Genomic DNA, 21,580 nt, shown 5'->3' with positions numbered 1-21,580 from the left:
GGCGGGCTCCCGGCGCCGGGGGGCGGGGCCGAGCTCGGGTTGTAAATACGGCGCCACACGGCACTGGTTGCGGAGGGCGGGGGCGGGGTGCGGAGAGCGCAGGCGCATTGAAGGCGTGAGCCCCTCGGCCTCCGTGGCCCCTCCGTGGGCCGCGACTTCTCGCGAGACGTGGAGCTGAAGGCGGGGCTCCGGGCTCCGGGGGGCGGGGCCGGCGGAGGGACAGCCTCGGGAGGGTCGGCTGGTGGTGAGGCGGCGGCGGCGGCGGCGACGCGAGGTGAGGTGAAGTGAGGTGAGCTGAGGCGCTCGAGGCGCGAGGCGGCGTGCGGGGCGCGGGCGGCGGGCGGGTTCTGGCTCCCTCCTTCAGCCCACCCGGTGGGTCCGCGGCCCCGGGCCGAGCCCCCGCGCCGGCCACTGTGTGACCTTGGCCCGGCTCGCAGCCTCTCTGAGCCCCAGGTTGCCCCGCGCTGCAGGGCGGCGGCGGGTGGGGTGCTCCGCAGGCGCGCTCCCGGTCCGCGCCCTCGGCGGTGCTCGCAGCCGGGCCTCACGCCGCAGTGCTCCGAGGGCCCTCGCAGGCTCCCTGCGCGCGGACCCCGGGCCAGCCGGAGCCCCCCCACCGCCGCGCCTACCGGGGACCGGGGGCTCCTCCCGCCGGTCTGCGCTGGGCAGCCCCGCCAGGGACCCCGGACCGGGCTGCGCTGGGCGCCCTCCCCCACCCCGGGGACCCCAGCTCGGCCTGCGCCGTGCGCCCCCCTCCCCACCCCGGGGACCCCAGCTCGGCCTGCGCCGGGCGCCCTCCTCTCCCAGGGACCCCAGCTCGGCCTGCGCCGGGCGCCCCCCTCCCCACCCCGGGGACCCCAGGCCGACCGCTGGGAGGTGGGGGGGGGGGGGCTTGGAGGCGGACCACTCCAGTGATCCCCTGCTCGGAAACAGCAGTTGTGCCTCTCCAGCGAAAGGAAGCCACGCACTGGCCGCTAACAGAGGGACTTGTATCTAAAGCTCGGGCTCCTGGCCGCCGGGACATCGCTGGCAGGCGGTTGGCTCCAGCCGAGGTTCCGTCTGGCGCGGAGCACAACAAGCCACAGTGTGTCCGCGATTTATTAAATTATTTACTTTATACTTGGACTCGGGAGAGACTCAGGAGGCCCGGCATGAATGGGGGTGTGCGCTGCACACGCATCTTTAAGGGTAGTGCCCCCCGAAGTGTGGGGTCCGGGCTGAGGGCCGCCTGGGAAGCGGCTCCGCGGGTCCTCGCCTGCCCCCACCCGCGGCCGCCCTGCAGCCCTTCTCCGTGAACATGTGGCGTGGGGAGTGTGAGTCAGGGCTGGTGTCCGGTGAAAAAGGAGGGGGGACACGGGGATGTTCGGGCATTTTGTAAAAATTGAGGTACAGTTGCACGTTGTGGAAGATCGGGGTGACGGAGAGTTGGTTTGATACACTTAGGTGCACCTGCCCCCCGCGGTAGTGATAGCCAGGCCTAGGACCCGACCCCGGAGAGCGTCTGCATGGAATTGCAAAGGTGTGTCGTTTCTGGCAAAGTAGTTGGTCCGACTTTGGGTTGGTATTTCCAGGCCCGCGGCACTGATCGCGGTCCCGATCCCGGTACCCGCCCTGGGCCCGCCTCATCATTTCAGCAGTCGTGCAGCCCCCGGTCATTTGCAAGATGCCACGTTGGGCTGGCTGCTGGCAGTTATGGTGACACTGATTATCGTACGGCGTGACCTCACAGTAGATAATCTAGGCAGTTCTTCGCAGAGCGTGAAGAAAGGGGGTCGGTGAGGTGTATTTTCTGGCCTTGGAGTTTTCCATGGTGGAGATGACATAACGGCTTCGGGGGCCTTGAAGGACGAGTGAAGGTTGGAGAGAACATTCCAGGTGGAGGCAGGAGGGTGTGTGGAGACAGGGAAGTGAATGGGGTACTTGGTGGGGGGGGGGGGGCAGGAAGTCCCTGCATTCATTGTGAGAGGGGGATTGAGGAATGGGGTGGAAGCTAGGGCTGAAAAGAGGTTTCTTACCGAGGAGCCTTGAATGCCGATCTAGAGTTTGGGCTGTTACCCTGACCTTCGGTGAGGGGGGCGGGGCAGTCGGGGTTTTGGGTGATAGATCCGTGTTTCAGAAAGGCAGCACCAGCGATACCGTGGGAGGCAGGCAGGGGGAGGTGGAGACTGGCTGGGTACAGGTGTAGAGGGAATGACTTGAGGACAGAGGTCGCCAGAGTGGGGGGTAGTCACGAGACTGACACGGGAGAGCCCAGCGTGTGTGTGACGGCCTGCGCGGGGTGTGGGGAAGGGGAAAGGAAAAATGCCCCAGCAGCCAAGAGTTCTCACGTGGGTGCTTGAAGGACAGAGCTGGAGCGGGTGTGGAGGGGGCGTCACGGCGCGTGTGACCTTTAGGCTCGCAGGATTCGTGGTGTTTGTGGGCCCTCCTGATGAGACATGCTCTTGGAGAGAGGGTGGGGAGCACTCGCCAGGAAGGGAAAGGTGGTGGAAAAAAGGCGCGTCACCACGGCTGATGGGTGATTCTGTTCTAGAAAGATCTGGAGGCTCAAGTGCCACTTGTGGAGGAGAATCTGCCGAATGAAACTGCTGAAGCAGATGCTGCTGGTTTATCATTTTAAGAAACCACGGCTTACCTCTTATCTTCCTTTCTTTAATTGTCTCTTTCTCATCAGAAACCAGCAGTTGGTTTCACACCTGCTCGGAGTGTCTGTGGCTGCAGCCGGGGCGGCCGCTTCTCCAGTCCCTTGCCAGTACATGTGCCCAGGGCCGGCTGACACAGCAACTCGCTGCTTCCCGCCGCTAACCGGGGTGGCGGTTTCTGTAACTGTTTAGAGAACTTTGTGGATATTTCAGAGAGGAACGGGAAATGCCCAGCAGAGTTGGGGGGCGGGGGGCGGGGGTGTGCCCTGCTATACACAGCACAAGAGGATGCAGCGGAGGGGGTCGGTGGCTCCCAGAATACTGCCGGCTGGCGCCGTTCCCTTCGGGCAGGACAGTGGAAGGGTCTCTGGGGAGTGTGAGTAGCTCCAGAGAAAGGACCTAACAGTAGTGACGTCACAGGTTCCCCCCCTAATGAAGTTCATAATTGATCACGTCCCCCACCGTGGTTCAAAGCTTCCAAGTTCTCTTGGTGCCCTACCTCTGGCATAGGAACACGCTTGCAGGCCACGGAGAGTGTGCGGGAAGGAGACCGGGAAAGCCGCCTGTCAGCGACGTGCACATGCAGATAAGAGACAGGAACAGGCTGCCCCATAAAAACAGGCGGGGGAAGCGCTCTAAGAACCAAGACGCGAAGTCTTGGATATAGAAAACAATGCGAGAAATGAAAGCTCAGTGCGTGCAAGATAAAGTTGAGGAACTGAGGCAGGTGAACAGAAAAGCAGAGGTGGGAAGCGGGAGCAAGGAAGAAGGTAAGGGATCCGATCAGGAGGCTGACGGCTGAATGATCCCCGTCAGAAAGAACAGAAAATAGGACGGGGCCGTCCACAGCACGACGCAGGAGAACGTCCTAGAACCAAAACTTTGTGTGGAAGGGGCATCCAGGTGGCCAGCCCTGGGGGTGGGCGGTGTGGGGGGGGAGGCAGGTATCCTTCACTCTCTTGTCTCTTCCCTTCCCTTCCCGGGGTGGGTCCTTGCATCACAGGGATCGGGTTTGCACAGTGAGGGTTGCCGCGTTTCCACAGTAACGAGTGAGAGTTTGGGAAACAAGGAAGGGATTTATTTGGAAACGCCTCCGAGGCTGTGGGTTTCAGAATTTGGGTAGTGAGAGCGTGGGTGGAGAGAGAGATGTGCACACCCACCCCGAGGCCCGCTGTTGTGAAATTTCAGGGCTCTGGGGCAGAGGACCTTGCTGGCTTCTAGGAAGAAGAGTAAACACAGGCCACCAAGAGGGCATCACACACGGAGCAGGGTGCTTGGGGGACCCGTCCGCAGCAACCTCAGAAGGTGGAAAGCAGGTGAGCATGGCTTTCAGAATTGCAAAGGAAAACATTTTCCACCTGGAACTCTGTACTCAGGCAAAGGAGGGTGGAATAAAGATGTTTTCAGACACGCCCCCGAAGTTTGCGTCCCTACTCTAAGGGAGTGACGGACAGGCCTGCTCTCCCACCATGAGGTGGTGAGTCTAGACAGAGCCTGAGGAGAGGGGGCTTTCCCGGAGGAGGTGGAGAGGCGGCAGGTGCGCAGAGCAGGCCTGACCCCGTCAGACGGCTCCCGGGAGAGGGTTTGGGGGGGCGGGGAGCAGGTGAAGTCCACAGGGTGCCTGATCCTCTACAACACCTGGAGAGGGGATGAAGACAGCTGGCAGGGCTGGGGCTGGATGAGTACAAGCAAATGGGAGCACAAGACTGTTACTAGTTCCAGGGAAAAGAAACCACTGTGCAGGGAAAGAAGAATAATTACGGTGAACTGCCAGGCTCAGCTGTGAACAGCCTTCGCTCAAGGATGATAATTTGCGTAAACACGGAATATTGCTCTCATTGAAATGCCGATGTGCCCGTCTGGGGAACGTGTGGGGATGAGCAGGGCCTGGCCCGGAGGGCCAGAGGGGGTGGGGGGGAGGCCGGGGAAACTACCCTCCCACCTGCCCGAGTAGGAAGCCAGTAGGTAAAGCTGATCCCCTTACGGCCCAGGAGGCTGTTATCCGGAGGCAGAGCTAACACCAAAGATTCAGCTGAAAAGAATGAGGGAGCCCGGTGGGGGCGGGTCACGCGGAAGGGCCAGGGGGCTGCCCTCTTCTGGAATCAGCTCCCCAGAACGGTTTCATCATTTAACATAAACGAGTGCAAGTAACATTGATAAACATAGAGACAGTTGCACTAAGCTTCCGGCTCCAGTGGAAGAAGGGGCCCTGGTCCTGCCTGTGTTTTGTGCCCTTTTCCTTATCTGGGAAGAGTTTACTTGTTCTGATTTCCTTGTCATCATTGTCATTGTTCTCTGCATCCTGTCTCCTGGCTGTGGTCACATAGCAGTGTTGGCGCTTTTTTTTTTTTTTTAGCTATTTTGTTTTTCTTTTTAACTTTTCATAAGGGGTTTGAAAGCACATTCAAAAGCAGAAGGAGCCCCGTTATTTCGTTACCTGTCAGCCAGTGTCAGGAATGATAAAATCAGGGTCATTGTGTTCATCTGTTTTCTTCATTAGCGTGATGACTCTATTGAGTACCTACTGTATACGTGCCTCGAGTTTACGTTGTAGTGTAGACAGATGATGCAATGCACACATAAAGCGGAGAACGTGCCATATTGGAGGGAATGACACAAGCCACAGAGAGGAGGCAGGTCTGCAGGGTGGGAGCGACCCGGGAGGCCTCCCTGGTGAGGTGAGCTTTGAGCAGGAACCCGAAGCGCGTGCGGGGTGGAGCCCCTGGGTGCATCTAGGCAGGGCCGTGAGGGGGGCGACGGAAGGGCTGAGGGTGTGGGATCCCATCAGGTAGGGCCCGTAAGGACTGCAGTGGGAAGCCATCGGACTCCAGTGACCGGAGGGGTTTGAGCAGAGATGTGGTGTGGTCTGACTTGGGATAGGATGAGCCTGACTGCCACCTTGAAAGTGGGTGTGTGGCTCAAGAGCAGAGAGCGGGTTGGATGGAGACAGTTGGAGTGTTGCGGGTGAGAGCTGATGTTGGCTGCACCGGGGTTGGGGGGGCGGGGGGGGCGGGGACGGGCGGTGGCAAGCCTGGAAGAGGTTAGAGTCTGGATGGGTTTCGGACGTAAAGCTCCAGGCAGGTTCTTAAACTAATTGTGGTGGAACTTACCATCAGTATTTTCCCTTGAAATAATTTATTTGAATGAACTCTGAGAAATGAGAGCGATCATTTGGATTCCAGAGTCAAGTGCCATGCAGCAAAATTTTGGGTCTTGTGAGGAATACAGCAGGTATAAGAGATGATTCCTATCCTCTCAGAACTTGAAATCTAGCGTGGGAGTGTAGTACGCGTGCCCTGATACCCCGTCTTCTTGGAGATAGTTACCGGTGGGGCTCAGAGACCAGGGGTCGGGAGACCAGTGTGCGCCCATGGCCCTCTGCGTCCTGGGCTCAGCTCTGGGGTAGGGGTGGGGGGGCAGCTCAGGCTCGATTTTCATCCAGGTCTTCTGGGACGCACACCAGCCTTCCAGTCCATCACTGTGACCGTTTCTTCCTAATTTTATCTGAGCCGCTGTCAGAAGTAGTTCTCAGGGTGAACTGAACACCAGCAAAGTGATTCTATAAACGAATAACCCCTAGGGGTGCCTGGGTGGCGTGGTCAGTTGGGTGACTTGATTTCGGCTCAGGTCATGACCTCACGGTTTGTGGGATCGAGGCCTGTGTCAGCACCGCACTGACATTGTGCAGCCTGCTTGGGATTCTCTCTCTTTGCCCCTCCCTGGCTCTGGCTCGCTCTCTCAAAATAAATAAATAAACTAATAATAATAATCCCTGATGCTGGTGGCATCGGATGCACATCTGTTTTGCACCGGGGGCTTTAATCCAGCACAAGCATCACTTCCAATGCTAGATGATGCAGCTCAGAGAATAAATTTGGAGACCGCTGACGGAAGCTTTCCATATTTCTATAGGCTACAGTGATGGGTACCTTAATGATTTCTTTGCTTTTTACGTAGTATTTGTAAAGCTGGAAAAGGAGTGGGTAGTTTCTGGTATTTTTGCCAGTAGCATAATAAGTAAAACTGAACACATTCTTGGACCTTCTTTTTTTTTTTTGATGTTTATTTATTTTTGAGAGGGAGGGAGGGAGGGAGGGGCAGAGAGGGAGGAGGATAGAGGATCTAAGGCAGGCTCTCCGCTGACAGGAGAGAGCCCAGTGTGGGGCTTGAACTCATGAACTGTGAGATCATGACCTGAACTGGAGTCAGACGCTTAACTGCCTGAGCCGGCCGGGTGCCCCCATTCTTGGACTTCTTAATGAAGGTCATGTCGTTTGATTTGATGCTCAGAAGTTGGTTATTGGTACAAGAAGAAATAAAGGTAATAGAAATCTGAGTGTCCGCTAAAAACCAACCACTTCTGCATTAAATGTGCACTATAGAAACTGGCAGGGTGTGGTGGTTGGGAAGGTAGGCTCTGTTTTGTTTTGTTTAAAAAAAATTTTTTTTTAATGTTTATTTCTGAGACAGAGACAGAGCAGGAGTTGGGGAGGGGCAGAGAGAGGGAGACACAGAACCCGAAGCAGGCTCCAGGCTCTGAGCTGTCAGCACAGAGCCTGACGCGGGGCTTGAACTCACAAACCGTGGGACCATGACCTGAACCAAAGTCAGTCGCTCAACCGACTGAGCCACGCAGGCGCCCCTGTTTTGTTTTATTTTGAAGTTTATTTTTGTGAGAGAGAGAGTGTGCACACAAGTGAAGGAGGGGCAGAGAGAGAGAAGGAGAAAGAATCCCAAGCACTGTCAGCACAGAGCCCAGGATGGGGCGCAAACCCATGAACTGTGAGATCGTGACCTGAGCCAAAATCAAGAGTCAGATACTTAACCAACTGAGCCACCCTGGCGCCCCAGGAAGGTAGGCTCTTAACTCAGTTGCCTGGGTTCAAATGTCAGCTCTGAACAGGTGCCAGCTTTGTAGATTTGGGCAGATTGCCTCAATGTTCTGTCCTAGTTTAACCATAATCAGTGTGAGGATTAAATAAGTTAATGTATCTAAGAGTTTACAATAGCACTTTCGAAAACTTATTAGCTCTTGTAATTATAAAGTCAGTTGAAAGCATAGATACTTTCTTTGCTGATAACCAATTATGGGTAGAAAATATGAGTAATAAAAAATAAATAACATGGTATATTTATGGAATACAAATATTTGAGGGCCCGATAAAGATGGAAAAATAAATAAGTACGGTGGTATGGGCTGAAGGGGGTGGTTTAATAGTTTATAATATATTTAGCTCATGTTTTCATTTCCATAGTCTGGGTCACTCTGGTGAGCAAAATGGCCTTGGTGGGGGGGGGGAGTCTTGTTTTATAGGCGAGAAATTGAAGCTCCGACTTGAGGTGATGTCCCAGGGCCACTCAGCAGAGACTGGCCTTGGCCTCCAGATTCCTCCCCATTTCCTCCTGATCTATAAATGTCTGTAGGACCTTGAGGCCGGTGTTTTCGTCCTGTGTTCCTGTCCTGTGAACTGAGAGCTAGTTCATGGTATTCACGTTAGAAAGTTTGAGCTTCTGGAGGTTGACTTAACAAGACTGCTAACGTCCTTTTTCTTGAAATCAGGTATATTGACGTATAATTTCCATGCAGTAAAATGCACAACTCTTTTTTTTACATTTATCTATTTTTGAGTGACAGAGCGTGAGCAGGGGAGGGGCAGAGAGAGAGACACAGAATCCGAAGCAGGCTCCAGGCTCCGAGCTGTCAGCACAGAGCCCGATGTGGGGCTCGAGCCCACGAACCGTGAGATCATGACCTGAGCCGAAGTCGGATGCTCAACCGACTGAGCCACCCAGGTGCCCCAAAATGCACACCTCTTAAGTGCACAGTTCAACAGATGCGGACAGATATGTCCACCTGTGGAGCTGCCGCTACGGTCAACACAATAGAACATTTCCATCCCCTGACGTTTCCTCCTGTTCCTTTGTACTGTGATTTCTGTCACTGTTTTCACCTTTCGGGAACTTCCTGTAAGTGGAATCATGTGGTATGTACTTGTGTCTGGGCTCTGCTGTTCAGCTTATTATCTGTGAGATTGACCCATGTTGTTGCGGGTACCGGTTCATGAGCCGGTGGTACGTTCTCTTCTGTGGCTGGGTGGTTTTCCACTGAATGAGTACACCATGATTTGTTTATTCTTTCACTCGTTGGTGGACCTCTGGGTTGTTTTCAGTTTGTAGCTGTTTTGAATAAAGCAGCAGTGAATATTCTTGGACACATCTTTGTGTGGACAATTATTTCATTCAGGGATCGGGTCTTTGGTGCTGTATCTGAAAGGCATCACCACACCCAAGGTCATGTAGGTCCTCTCCTATGACCTTCTCGGAGTTTTATAGTTTCGCGTTGTACATCTAGGTCTGTGATCCACGTGGAGTTAATTTTTGTGAGGCAGTAAGGTCTGTGTCAGGATTCTTTCACGTACTCCTCTTTCCATGTGGGTGTCCACTCGTCCCAGTGCCATCTGTTGAAGAGGCGACTGTCTTTGTTCCATTGTGTTGCCTTTGCTACAGATAGGCTGACTGTATTTTTCGGAGTCAATTTCTGGGCTGTCTGTGCTTTTCCATTGATCTCTACTCGGCTCTATTGCCAATACCACATCCTCTTGATTAGTGTGGCTTTATGGTAAGTCTTGAGGTCCCGTATTCAGTCCTCCAACTTTGTTCTTCTTCAGTGTCGTGTTGCCTTTTCTGGGTCTTTTGCCTCTGTAGAAATTTTGGAAACAGCTTGTTGATAATAACAAAGTAACTTCCTGGGATTCTGATTGGGATTGCATTGAATCTGTAGGTTAAGTTGGAAAGAACTGATATCTTGACAAACATTTACTCTTTCTGTCCACACACATGGAATATCTCTCCATATGTTGAGTTCTTCTTTGATTTCATTCATCAGGGTTTTGTAGTTTTCCTCATACAGATCTTATACCTATTTTGTTAAGATTTATACCTAGATATTTTGGGGAGTTCTAATGTAGATAGAATTGTAGTTTTGGGTTTTTTTTTTTAAGTTTATTTATTGATATTGAGACAGAGAACCACAAGAGAGAGAATCTGCACTGCCCGTACAGAGCCCGATGCGGGCCTCGAACTCTTGTACTGTGAGATTGTGACCTGACCCCAAGTCAAGAGCTGGATGCTTAACTGACTGAGCCACCCAGGCACCCCTAGAATTGTGTTTTTAGTTTCAAATTCCACTTGTTCATTGCTGATATGTGGGAAAGTAGTTGACTTCTGTATATTAACTTTGTATGCAACCTTGCTGTAATCACTTGAGCCCTTAAAATTTTATTGGAAAAATCGTTGATAAGCTAAGATTTATATATCATATTTTTGATGATCAGTTTGATTGGTCTTTAAATAGAGTCCCTAAGCATTATTATAGCATATCTACTTTTATTGATGTTGTAGAACCTTCTAGGAACTGAAAAATCTGTTTGATTTTTTTTTTTAATACCAACTTTTCTAACTTTTAAAAAGTCTTAGCGTAAAAAAGGAATCTAGTCTGTATACCAAAAAAAGTTGATAACCGCCTTTACTCATAGCAGTCAAAAACAAGGAACTAACCCACAAGTCCGTTAGATAAATGGTCACAGGTGAACAGTGGTGTATCCACACAGTGGAACACTACTCAGCCAGGCAAAGAGAACTTCGTGCTGACACAGGCCACAACCTGGACACATCTCGAAGCGTCTTGCTGGGTGCAGAGCCTGTGTCCTCTGTGGTCTCATGTAGGTGACGGTCTGGGAAAGGTGAACCATAGGACAGAACACAGATTAGCGGCTGTCCGGAGGTGGGCACCGGGGAAGGAGGGAACTTTTGAGAGTGGAGGAGATTCTCTGCGTCTTAGTTGTGGTGTATCTTTGCTGAAACTCCTCACACTCTGCAGATAATTGCTGATGTAAGTCAGACCTCAGTAAACCTGAGTAGAAAGAGAAGAAAAAGGAGAGGCGCCAAACTGATTGAATCAGGAAAGACGGTCTCTTAAACGGTGCCAGAGCAACTGGGTATCCAGACGGGGGAAGTCCGTCTGCCCTCCCCCTGGAATACTCTATTGACTGGTGGCTGAACATCCCTTTCCACTGCGGCAAATACTTAGTATCTGTTTCTTTCACTTCTCGGTGATGTGATTGCTTCTTTTTGTAATGTGTGGTGTACACACACACACACACACACACACACACACACACATACATCCCTCCGGACTCGGCTCTCTGGAGAGCCCCAGCACGTTTCCTTGGCTTGTCACTTGCACTGGTGTGTGTGTGTGAAAGAGATGTATTTTTAGGAATTGGCTCACGTGATTCTGGAGGCTGAGAAGCTCAGGTCCAGCCGTCCTGATGGTGTGTTCCCGTCTGAGTCTGAAGGCCTGACCCCCAAGAGACAGCTGTCCCGGCTCAGGGAAGGGCAGAGGGGAAATTCTCTCTTCCTTCACCACCTTGCTCTGTGCAGGCCTTCGGCACCTTGGACGAGGCCCACCCCCCACTTTCCTTACTCTGTCTGTCGGGTCAAACAAGTGTCAGTCTCCTCTGCAGACACCCTCACAGACACACTCGAGTGCTGCGTGACCAACCGTCTGGGCCACCCGCAGCTCAACCAGGGTGACACAAAATTAACCAGCACACACCTGGCGACCTTTTCATACCGTGGGCATCGGTTCTGCTCTGGAAGTGTGGGCAGTGCCCCTACAAGGGTCCTCACGTGGGTGTGGCCGTGTGGCCCGCACTTGTAGGGAAGGCGGGAGGGAGCCCGGCCTTCCTCGAGTTTTGCCCGCCGTGGGTGTGAAGGCTCCTGGGGACCAGCAGCCTCTGGTGGGCGGCTGGTGTGGGGCGCGGGCTCTCCGGGCTTACGCTGCCGCACCCTGCGTGTGAAAAGGGACGTTCAGCAACCCCACCCCGAGCTGAGAAACCACTCTGCACAGCCACCCTCCGTGTTTTTGGTTTAAACCTAACCTAAAACTGAATTGTCTTATCAGTGACGTCCACAGGACACTTGACAAAGCCCTTGCAGAGACCTGGGCCCCGAAGGCAAAGTTTTGGGACAAGACTTTGCTGGCCGTTCTCTCGCTGGAGGCAGAAGCCAGGATGATTGTCAGTCGTTTCCTCAGCGACGCCTCTTGGCTTCTTACAGCTTCTTCCAAAGCTGTAATCCTTTTTGTTGACTGCTTTTTTGAAATAATTGGAGATTCACGTTTGGAAATAATGCCCTTGTTTTTTGAACGAATATCACGTTTGAGGTCAGTGTTGTTGCAGGACTCGCTGTTGCGTCGTGAAGGCAGCGAAGCGTCACCCAGAAATTCGGATGCTCCCATCCCTTTTAACAGTAAGACTTGTGGGCGATGCTGTCTGGTAGTCGTCTTATCTTGGGCCTTCTCGTTCTCGTCGCGCCTCTGAGAAGCTGTGAACTGGCGATCGTGCGTGCCTGGCAGGAGCCACAGCCCGTTCCTTTCTTGGGACTGCTCCCACAGGCCCTTTGATAGGCTCCGCCCGCCCGCTCTCCACAACCGCCCTTTATGTGGCTTGTTTGAGGTTCGAAATGACCACACTAAGGACTGCCCTTGCTCCTTGATGTTAAAAATGGACCGTGGCCTCAGCCTCATCGGTAAACGCTGCCTCGGCCTGGTGTTGACGTGCTTATCACCTCAACTTGGAAAAGCCTGGATGGGGCTGTGGCCCAGGCAGGTCTGGTTCCGTGGCAGGACTCCAGGGCGAGGCGACGCTCCCAGGACGCAGGCACACGGGGTTTGGCGACCCAAAGGGAGGACGTGTCTTGTTGTCATTCGTCCACCCTCTCACTGTACGTGTTTCAAACTTGAACATTTGTCTAGTGAACTAATTGCGGTAAGGTCGGCCCGTTGAACTTTCGTGCAGGCTTGTGTGAGATGAAGGTGTGGCTCCAGCGGCCAGCTCTAAGTTTCTGGGCTTTGTTGCAGTTCTCGCCCACATTTAAGGCCTTGCTTTTTTCTTTAATTTTATTTATTTTTACTCACATATTTGTTTTTTACACATTGCCCTGCATTTTGCTTTATTTATTCAATGGCACGTCCTATAAATTCTTCCAAGTCTGCTGTTCGAGCTCTGGTTCATTCTTTTCTTTGCCAGTTTTTTAAATTGTGGTAAAATGCACGTAACATTTATCATCTTCACATTCACGTTGTCACACAACCATCACCACCCTCCGTCTCTAGAATTCATTCCATCTTTCCAAACGGACTACATCTGCCTCTGGTAAATAGTAACACCCCCTTGCGCTCCCTGCCCAGCACCTGGTAACCTCCAGTCTGCTCTCTCTCTCTATGGATCCAGCTCCTCTGGGGACCTCACAGAAGTGTAGTCGTACAGCGTTTGTCCTTTGTGGCTGCCTGATGTCACCGAGCATCGTGTCCTTCCTGTAGGCTCGTCCACGTTGTAGCAGGTGCCGGCATGTCTTCCCTCGGAAGGGCTGAGTGACGCTCGTCGTGTGCGTGCCATGTTTTGTCATGTCCTTACTCTTCACCACACACCTGGGTGGCTTCCACACCCATTATCCGGCTGTTGTGAATAATGCTGCTGTGAGTGGGGCTGGCTGTACAAATATCTCTTGGAGACCCTGCTCTCAGTTCCTTTGAATACAGACCCAGAAGTGGAATTGTTGGATCACATGGTAATTCTGTTGTTAATGTTTTTTCTTGTTTGTTTATCTTTGAGAGACAGAGAGCACAAGCAGGGGAGGGGCAGAGAGGCAGACGCAGAGTCCGAAGCAGGCTCCAGGCCCCGAGCTGTCGGCACAGAGCCCCACGTGGGGCTCGAACCCACAAACCGTGAGATCATGACCTGAGCCGAAGTCGGACGCTCAACCGACTGAACCACCCAGGCGCCCTTATCGTTAATGTTTTGAGGAGCCTCCGTCCTGTTTTCCACAGGGGCCGCAACATTTTACATTCCCGTTAGTAGTGCACGAGGGTTCCAATTTCTCCCCATCCTCGCCAACACTCATCTTTTGGTTTTGTTTTCATTTTAAGATATTTCTTTATTATTTATGAGAGAGGCAGAGACACAGAGAGAGAGAGAGGAGAGAGAATCTCAAGCAGGCTCCACACCCAGCACTGGGCCTGTTGCGGGGTTCCATCCCATGACCCTGGCATCATGACCTGAGATGAAATCAAGAGTTGGACGCTTAACCCACTGAGCGACCCAGGTCAACCGATTTTACTATTTTTTTAAAGTGATATCTGTCCCCTACGTGAGGCTAGAACTCACAACCCCAAGGTCGAGAGTCGCATGCTGCATCGACTGAGCCCTCCAGGATCCCCTATTTTTTGATTGGGGTTTTTGATGGGTGTGAGGTACCGTGTCGTCGTGGTCTTGATTTGCATTTCCCTGGCGATGAGTGATGTTGAGTATCTTTTCATGTACTCCTGGCCCATTTGTATGGTTTCAGAGAAATGTCCATTCATATTTTTTGCCCATTCTTGAATTGGTTGTTTGATTTGTTTTTTCCTTGGAGTTTAACGAGTTCTCCATTTATTCTGGATATTAACCCCTTATCAGATACACGATTTGAAAACATTTTGTCCCATTCTGCAGGAATCTTCCCTGTGGGCAGTGCCTTTTGAGGCCCAAAAGTTGCTAAGTTGCATGAAGTCCACTTTGTCTATTTTTTCTTTTGTTGTTAATGCCTTAATTTTTTATTGCCGTGTGTCTTTTCTTTCCTTTTTTCTTTTAAATGTTTATTTTTGAGAGAGCGAGAGGGAGAAGGGCAGAGAGAGAGGGGGAGACGGCAGATCTGAAGCAGACTCTGCACTGGCACCAGACAGCCCGACGTGGGGCTCGAACTCACAAACCGTGAGATCATGACCCGAACTGAAGTCAGATGCTTCACAGACTGAGGCAGCCGGGCACCCCGCTGTGTATCTTTTCTAAAAGGGAAAATGTTGGGGCACCTGGGTGGCTCGGTCAATTAAGCGTCCGACTTCGACTCAGGTCATGATCTTACGGTCTGTGAGTTTGAGCCCCGTGTCGGGCTCTGTGCTGACGGCTCAGAGCCTGGAGCCTGTTTCACATTCTGTGTCTCCCTCTCTCTCTGCCCCTCCCCTGTTCATGCTCTGTCTCTCTCTGTCTCAAAAATAAATAAACGTTAAAAAAAAATTAAAAAATAAAAAAAATAATAAATAAATAAAATAAAAGGGAAAATGTTTTTTTCTCACAGTAAAAACCAATCAATGCTCAGTGTAAACAAAAACACCATAAACGCGAAAGCCGTGAAGAGGGGAGTCAGAGTCACCCAGACACCCGCGCGCTGTCCCGGGATATGTGCGGACTCTGTCTTGTGTCGGGTGGCGGTCGCGGTGGCCCTTCCCGTGTGGAGTCCTGTGTGCTTACCCGGTGGCCGGCTGCCCGCCTGGGAGCTCTCCCTGCCGCCTGCCACGGGAAGGGGCCGTGCCGTTCATGCCGAGTGGTGGAGGGTGCGTGGTGTAAGTTATGGGTCTCATTACGAGTAAGTTAGTCGACTCGCTGTTTACAACATAAGCTGTAGATTCTCTGCGCCCACGAGGAAAGCGCCGTGGAGGTCGCCGCGTGGCCTGCTGCTGGCCCCGGGCCCGGCGGGGGCAGGTACCGTACCTGGACGGGGTCCTGGTGCTCGGCTGCAGTGCTTGGTGGTGCCTGGTCGTCCTCGGGTAGGTTATCTGTGGACTAAGAACAAAGCCGTAGATGTTAAACGTACTACAAGAGTCGTAGATGGTAGCGCCTGGTGCTAAAAGCTTAGAGAACCATATCGCGCACAGGTAAGAAAGAAACGTCAGGTGCCTCAGTTCCCACTGGGAGCATTTGGGGCTAGTTCCAGCCTGACCACGGCCCCTTGCAGCCGTAACCAGTGCTCCGTTCGGTGCCCTTCGCCTCCAGGCCCGGTGCCTCTGCGTCTCTTGGGTCGGAAAAGCCAGGGAACCCTCGCCCGTTTGCGACAGAGACGCGCAGGTCAGCATCTGAACTTCCAAGGAAGCGTGATCCTTCTAAGCCCCTTCTGTTCACCAGATCGAACTTTGAGTAGGAGGAAACTTGCCCGTGTGACTTCAGTCCCTGGGAGAGGTGGGAAAATACAGGGCGGGTGTCAGGTGCGTGTGTCCTACCATGACTCCCGTGTAAACGCTTTCTACCGTGGAATGCCCCGAGGTCACGGAAAAGAAGGAGGTGTCGACGTACGCGACCACATGGACGAGTCTCAAAGTACACGCCGTGTGGTTCCATTGATACGACGCTCCAGAAAACGCGAGCTAATTTATAGTGACGGAAGCCAGATCAGCTGCAGGAGGGGAGGGATGAGTCGGGGAGAGGGATTAGAACGGGCATGAATACGCTTTGGGGGGTCGATGGAGATGTTCCCTCTCTGACCGTGGTGAGCGTGTCACGGGTGCACGCGTCCAAACTCACCAAGTGGTACGTTTTAAGGACGTGCACGTCCTCGTGCGTGAGCTACACAAGCCGTTTGGAAGACCGAGTACGTCTAACGGTAACAAAGCTGAGGGAGCCGGAGTGTGTGTGGGCTTGACCTGTGGAGCGAGGCTTGCATTCCGGGCCTCGGGTTCCTCAGCCGTGAGAGGGCTGTGCCTCCCTGAGGCCGCGTGCAGAGGCTTGAAGGAGCGCGCGCGCGTGACACGCTCCTCCCGGTGCCTGGCCCGTGGTGACGGCTCTGGAAAGGGCAACTGCGATCGAAGATGCGTTATCTCTGTGTGTCATTTTTCTCCCCTGGGTATTCAACCTTCTCTTTTCCTCGAAATTAAAGCGAAGTGTTACTAAATTGTTAGTCATGAGCGTCCATTTTTACAGAACGCCGTAGGCCCTGGCATTTGTTAACATGCATATGCTACGTCTTGCCTGAAAAATAAGCAAAGGTGTTTAGTTATATATTGTTTATCATAAGCAGACTTAGCTGGTTCTTAGCATTCTAAGCCCACGAATGACGGCCCGGTCCTTGATCTGTGGCTGGTGCCTGTGCCCGCGGACGGGACTCTGACTCGGCATCATCCCCACCGTGCGTGTGAGTCTCATTCTTAAAACTGGAAGCCGAGCTCTCGCGTCAGTTGACATTTGCACTTACTCTTTCCCTTTTTTTTTTTTTTTTTTTTTAAATTTTTTTTTTCAACATTTTTTATTTATTTTTGGGACAGAGAGAGACAGAGCATGAACGGGGGAGGGGCAGAGAGAGAGGGAGACACAGAATCGGAAACAGGCTCCAGGCTCCGAGCCATCAGCCCAGAGCCTGACGCGGGGCTCGAACTCACGGACCGCGAGATCGTGACCTGGCTGAAGTCGGACGCTTAACCGACTGCGCCACCCAGGCGCCCCACTTACTCTTTCCCTTTGCTCTCAGCCTTCGGGAAAACTTTTCTTTTCCTCTTTTTTGATATGGTTTCACTTTCCGTCTCTAGAAACTTCACCCTTGTACATCCCCGAGAAGGCGCGGTCTCGAAAACTTTAATGGCGTGGTACTTATCATCTAATTTTGAAAACAGGCTGTGACGTCGTGTGATTGTCACCACGAAAACAGCTTTAAACTGTTGTCACATAGCTGTTGTTACTCCCTGCACACCTGTGATGCCCTCAGGGGAAGCTGGGTGAGAGACACACGCCTCTAATCCTGATGGTTTTCTTCATTTTGTGACACACTTATCACTTCCACAAGGTGTGATAAATCCCGAAGGCGCGCACTGCCCTGGCCCTGCCCGGCCCCTGGCAGAGTAGCGGTCAGCCGGGTTCTCTGCGCCCCCGGCTGGGTTTCCTTTTCTGTGGGGGTGCGCTGAGATCACCAGGGCCCAGGAAGGACTGGTGCGGGTGACTGTGACCAGCACATTCTTTTCTGTCACCTGCTTGTGTCGGCACCTTTCCTGTGTCAGCCCACACAACCCTTTGTACTGTGAACAGGTAACACTTTCTCCATCAAACACACAACATAGGGGCGGCGGGGTGGGGGGGACGGGGGGATCAGCCAGTTAAACGTCCAACTCTTGATTTCAGCTCAGATCATGATCTTATGGTTCGTAGGATCAAGCCCCACGTTGGGCTTGGTGCTGACAGTGCGCAGCCTGCTTGGGATTCTCTCTCTCTCTCTCTCTCTCTCTCTCTCTCTCTCTCTCTCTGTCCCTCTCCTGCTCAGGCACTCTTTCTGCCTCTCTCTCAAAATAAATAAACATTTAAAACAACCAAAAAAGCCCAAAATGAACTGAGTATAAACAAGGCTGCATAGGTGGGTGGAGATTGCTTCTAGACCTTGGCCTCGTGAAGTTTTAGGTTCATTTAATGAAACTGCATCAGGTACCAGGTACCAGGCACACAGTCGAACACGTGCAAGAGGTTCAGACTCGGAGAGGTTCAGAAACTGAGAAGTCCCAGAGCATGCGCGGTGGGAGACCCTCCCGGAACGCCCCCAGGACGCGCTGTGTCTGTGTCTGCTCTGGTGCCCCCACTGGCAGAGCTCCCGGTGTGTCTTAAAAATGGCTCCTTCTGGGTTTGGGCCACTTTAGAGGAGTGTACTCATTCTCTCGTTAGGCCAGACCCAGAGTCTGAGTTCTGTCCTCTGAAGCCACACGGGATAAGTCTGTCCCCTCTCCCAGGCGACTGCCCTCCAGATACTTGAGCCCCCGCTGCAAATCTCTCCTCCGGCCTCAGCAGCCCCCACTCCCCTCTCGCAGGTGCTATTGGGGAAGAGGCCTGATGGCCGGCAGAAGCCACAGGAGAGGCAAGGACCCCACTTAGTCTTAAGTGGATGAAGACGTGTGCCTGTCTAGGGGTGCTGCAGACAGGAGGTGAATGCCAGGAGAGAGGGGTACAGATCTTGAACTTTTCCAGAAACCTCAGACTCTCAGGTCATGCTTACTGAACCTGGTAGGATAATTTGTTTTTTATGTAAGATGGTCCTGGTTCAAAATACAGGAAAGAGAGAGGTGAATGTGGCCCCTGCAACTTCCCCAGCCCCCTTTATCCTGGCACTTTTCAGACACTGCCTCTTCTTCCCTGTGCTGCCTGGGACAGGGTTGCTGCTCAGAACAGCTGTCAAACAGGACTGGCCCCAGGAAGGGGTCCTCTGGCATTTTTGGGATTGACCTTGACCGCGGTCGATGACAGCCTTAGTGGAAGTTGTAAGGGAAGCACGAATCCCTCATCCAGCCTGCAGAGCCCTCCCTGACGCAGAGGTGGCGGCCTGCCCCCAGGCCGGTGGCATGCTGCTCGACCCCGGGGGTGAGGCCCCAGCGCCTGCTGACACCGCTTCCCCCCTGCACCTGCCCTCCCTCCACCCTCCTGCCGCGGCCGTGGCTCCGCTGCTGTCTGGTTCCCGCGGGGACGCGGACAGGCTCTCAGGGCCTGGAGAGCTCTCACACGGGCCCGCGTTCATCTGCCTGCTGCACCCTCCCTCTGTCCCCAGAGACCTCGAGTGTGCCCTGCCCTTTCCACACAGAGGGGCAGACACGGTGCCCAGGGCCCAGCACGCGTCGGCCACACACACGAGCCTGCCTCTGACGTGTTTCTTAGGATGAAGTGTACACGGGGGCGCCTTTAACATCATTACAAATTGTAGGACGCATTAAACCTTAACCTTCTTGTGTGTGTGTTTCACTGCCCGCCTCTCCTTCCTCCCCGGCACCTCCCGCTCAGGAGGGTCTGTGTTCCCGCCTGAGCCTGGTCTCTTAGCCCCCTGCTTTCAGTTCCGTGATAAAGGATGTCCGGTGACCGCATCAGCCGCACCCGTCCCGGGCCCCTCAAAGCAGCGCTGGTCGCATTACACGGAGGAGCTGAAGTCCGGCAGGCAGCCCCGCAGAGCCCGAGCCGTGGAGAATGGGGTGGGAGCCGGGGGACGGGGACCCTGACCGCGAGGCAAGCACCGTGCGCCGGAACCTGAGGCTCCAGGAGGGCACGTTACCTGGACGCGGTCTCTAACGTGGCTCTGTGTTGCCTTTCCAGGGTCCCGAGAGCAGCGCCCCTCCTCCATGAAGCTGCCGTGAAAGCTCCCGGGTGAGAGGGCCCGCGGCCCGTCCGCGAACAGAATGACCAAAACCCGGCTCTTCCGCCTGTGGCTGGTCTTGGGGTCCGTGTTCATGGTCCTCCTGATCATTGTGTACTGGGACAACGTGGGCACGGCCCACTTCTACCTGCACACTTCCTTCCCCAGGCCGCGCCCCACCCCCGCGCAGGGGGCAGAGAAGGAGTTCACGGCCGACGTGGACGCGTTTTTGCAGAAGCTGCTTAGCGGCGGCCTGAAGCAGAGCGCCCCCTCCGGTCGAAGGACGGAGCAGCCCTCGGTGCCGGCCTCGGGCAGGCCCGTGCTGAGCAACGCGGAGGAGAGCGTGCGGGGCTACGACTGGTCCGCCCGCGACGCCCAGCAGGGCCCGGACCCCGGCGGGCGGCAGGCCGAGCGGAGGAGCGTGCTCCGGGGGCTCTGCGCCAACGCCAGCTTCGTGTTCCCCACCAAGGAGCGCTCGTTCGACGACATCCCCAACTACGAGCTGAACCACCTGATCGTGGACGACCGCCACGGCGTCATCTACTGCTACGTGCCCAAGGTGGCCTGCACCAACTGGAAACGCGTCATGATCGTGCTGAGCGAGAGCCTCCTGGACCGGGGCGCCCCCTACCGCGACCCGCTGGACATCCCGCGGGAGTACGTCCACAACTCCAGCACCCACCTGACCTTCAACAAGTTCTGGCGCCGCTACGGCAAGTTCTCCCGCCACCTCATGAAGATCAAGCTCAAGAAGTACACCAAGTTCCTGTTCGTGCGTGACCCCTTCGTGCGCCTCATCTCCGCCTTCCGCAGCAAGTTCCAGCTGGAGAACGAGGAGTTCTACCGCAAGTTCGCCGTGCCCATGCTCACCATGTACGCCAACCGCACCGGCCTGCCCTCCTCCGTCAGCGAGGCCTTCAGCGCGGGCCTCAAGGTGTCCTTCGCCAACTTCATCCAGTACCTGCTGGACCCGCGCACCGAGAAGCTGGCGCCCTTCAACGAGCACTGGAGGCAGGTGCACCGGCTCTGCCACCCCTGCCAGATCGACTACGACTTTGTGGGCAAGCTGGAGACGCTGGACCAGGACGCCGCCCAGCTGCTGCGGCTTCTCAAGGTGGACAAGCTCCTGCACTTCCCCCCGAGTTACCGGAACAGGACCGCCAGCAGCTGGGAGGAGGGCTGGTTCGCCCCCATCCCCCTGGCCTGGAGGCAGCAGCTGTACAAACTCTACGAGGCCGATTTCGTCCTGTTCGGCTACCCGAAGCCCGAAAACCTGCTCAGAGACTGAGGGCGGCGGGGACAGTCCCGAACGCCGGAACCAACCGGGCTCACGTCATCTGCCGTCCCACGGCCGTCTTCCTGAGGGAGGAGCGATGGGCTCCCGCGTGGATTTTTTCACGGCCCCGTTTCCCTGCCGGCCCGACACGGCAGGGTTCCCCAGCGCTCCCGTCAACGAGGAGGCTGGAGACCGTCCCTACACTCCAGTTTTTTAAATAACCTACGATTTTGCAATCTAGACGTACCGTTTACTCCACTGCCTATATTCGTTCAGTACTGTGTTAATATTGTTTTCTAAGATTAATATATTTGAGATATTTAATATGAAAAGCGCAGAAAGAGAGGATGGAGTAAATGTTACACCTGCTTCTTCCGCCTGCTTTCGTGGTTATTCTGGCAGAGCGTGAAACTCGGGTAGAGGAAGGGGGTTTTCGTGGTCACCTTCCACAAAAAGCAGGACCCTGCACTTGAAATCAGGCCTCCCTCGTGTTTATAAAAGGGTAGCAGACAGATCTCCTCAAGCGAGAGCGCCCTTGCCGTGTGATATTTCTGGAAAGGGAAGGCAGGAAGGGTGTTTTGTTTGCGACCACACTTCCCGGCCGCAGTCACGGAGCAGGGTGGTCACTCCAGCTGTTCCTGTGAGTGTATAAATCCTGGCCGTAAGGATTTGCTGTGACAGGGGTGCTGTGAGGAGTCTGTCCCGA

At 54.1% G+C, this 21,580-nt stretch overlaps 2 protein-coding genes across 4 annotated transcripts in view; one reads left to right on the top strand and one right to left on the bottom strand.

Moving 5' to 3' along the window:
- MRM2 (mitochondrial rRNA methyltransferase 2) overlaps positions 1 to 21,580 on the bottom strand; it is a 289,956-nt gene that overhangs the window by 164,182 nt on the left and 104,194 nt on the right. The gene's annotated exons all lie outside the window — the stretch shown is intronic.
- On the top strand, positions 151 to 21,245 carry CHST12 (carbohydrate sulfotransferase 12). 3 transcript variants are annotated; one of them, XM_019422470.2, is made up of 2 exons: positions 151 to 289; positions 19,559 to 21,245. In XM_019422470.2, exon 2 carries the CDS (start codon positions 19,642 to 19,644, stop codon positions 20,884 to 20,886), a length of 1,245 nt encoding a protein of 414 aa, XP_019278015.1. In that variant the 5' UTR covers positions 151 to 289; positions 19,559 to 19,641; the 3' UTR covers positions 20,887 to 21,245. The 3 variants fall into 3 exon arrangements, with proteins under 3 accessions (XP_019278015.1, XP_019278016.1, XP_019278017.1); XM_019422471.2 differs by having other exon boundaries at positions 244 to 274; XM_019422472.2 differs by lacking the exon at positions 151 to 289 and adding an exon at positions 3,730 to 3,952.

Source organism: Panthera pardus, unplaced genomic scaffold (assembly GCF_024362965.1).
Source record: "Panthera pardus isolate Hobbes unplaced genomic scaffold, ASM2436296v1 HiC_scaffold_4, whole genome shotgun sequence".
Taxonomy (NCBI): Eukaryota; Metazoa; Chordata; class Mammalia; order Carnivora; family Felidae; genus Panthera; species Panthera pardus.
The sequence above is the reverse complement of the archived record's forward strand: the minus strand, read 5'-3'. Positions and strand labels throughout refer to the sequence as shown.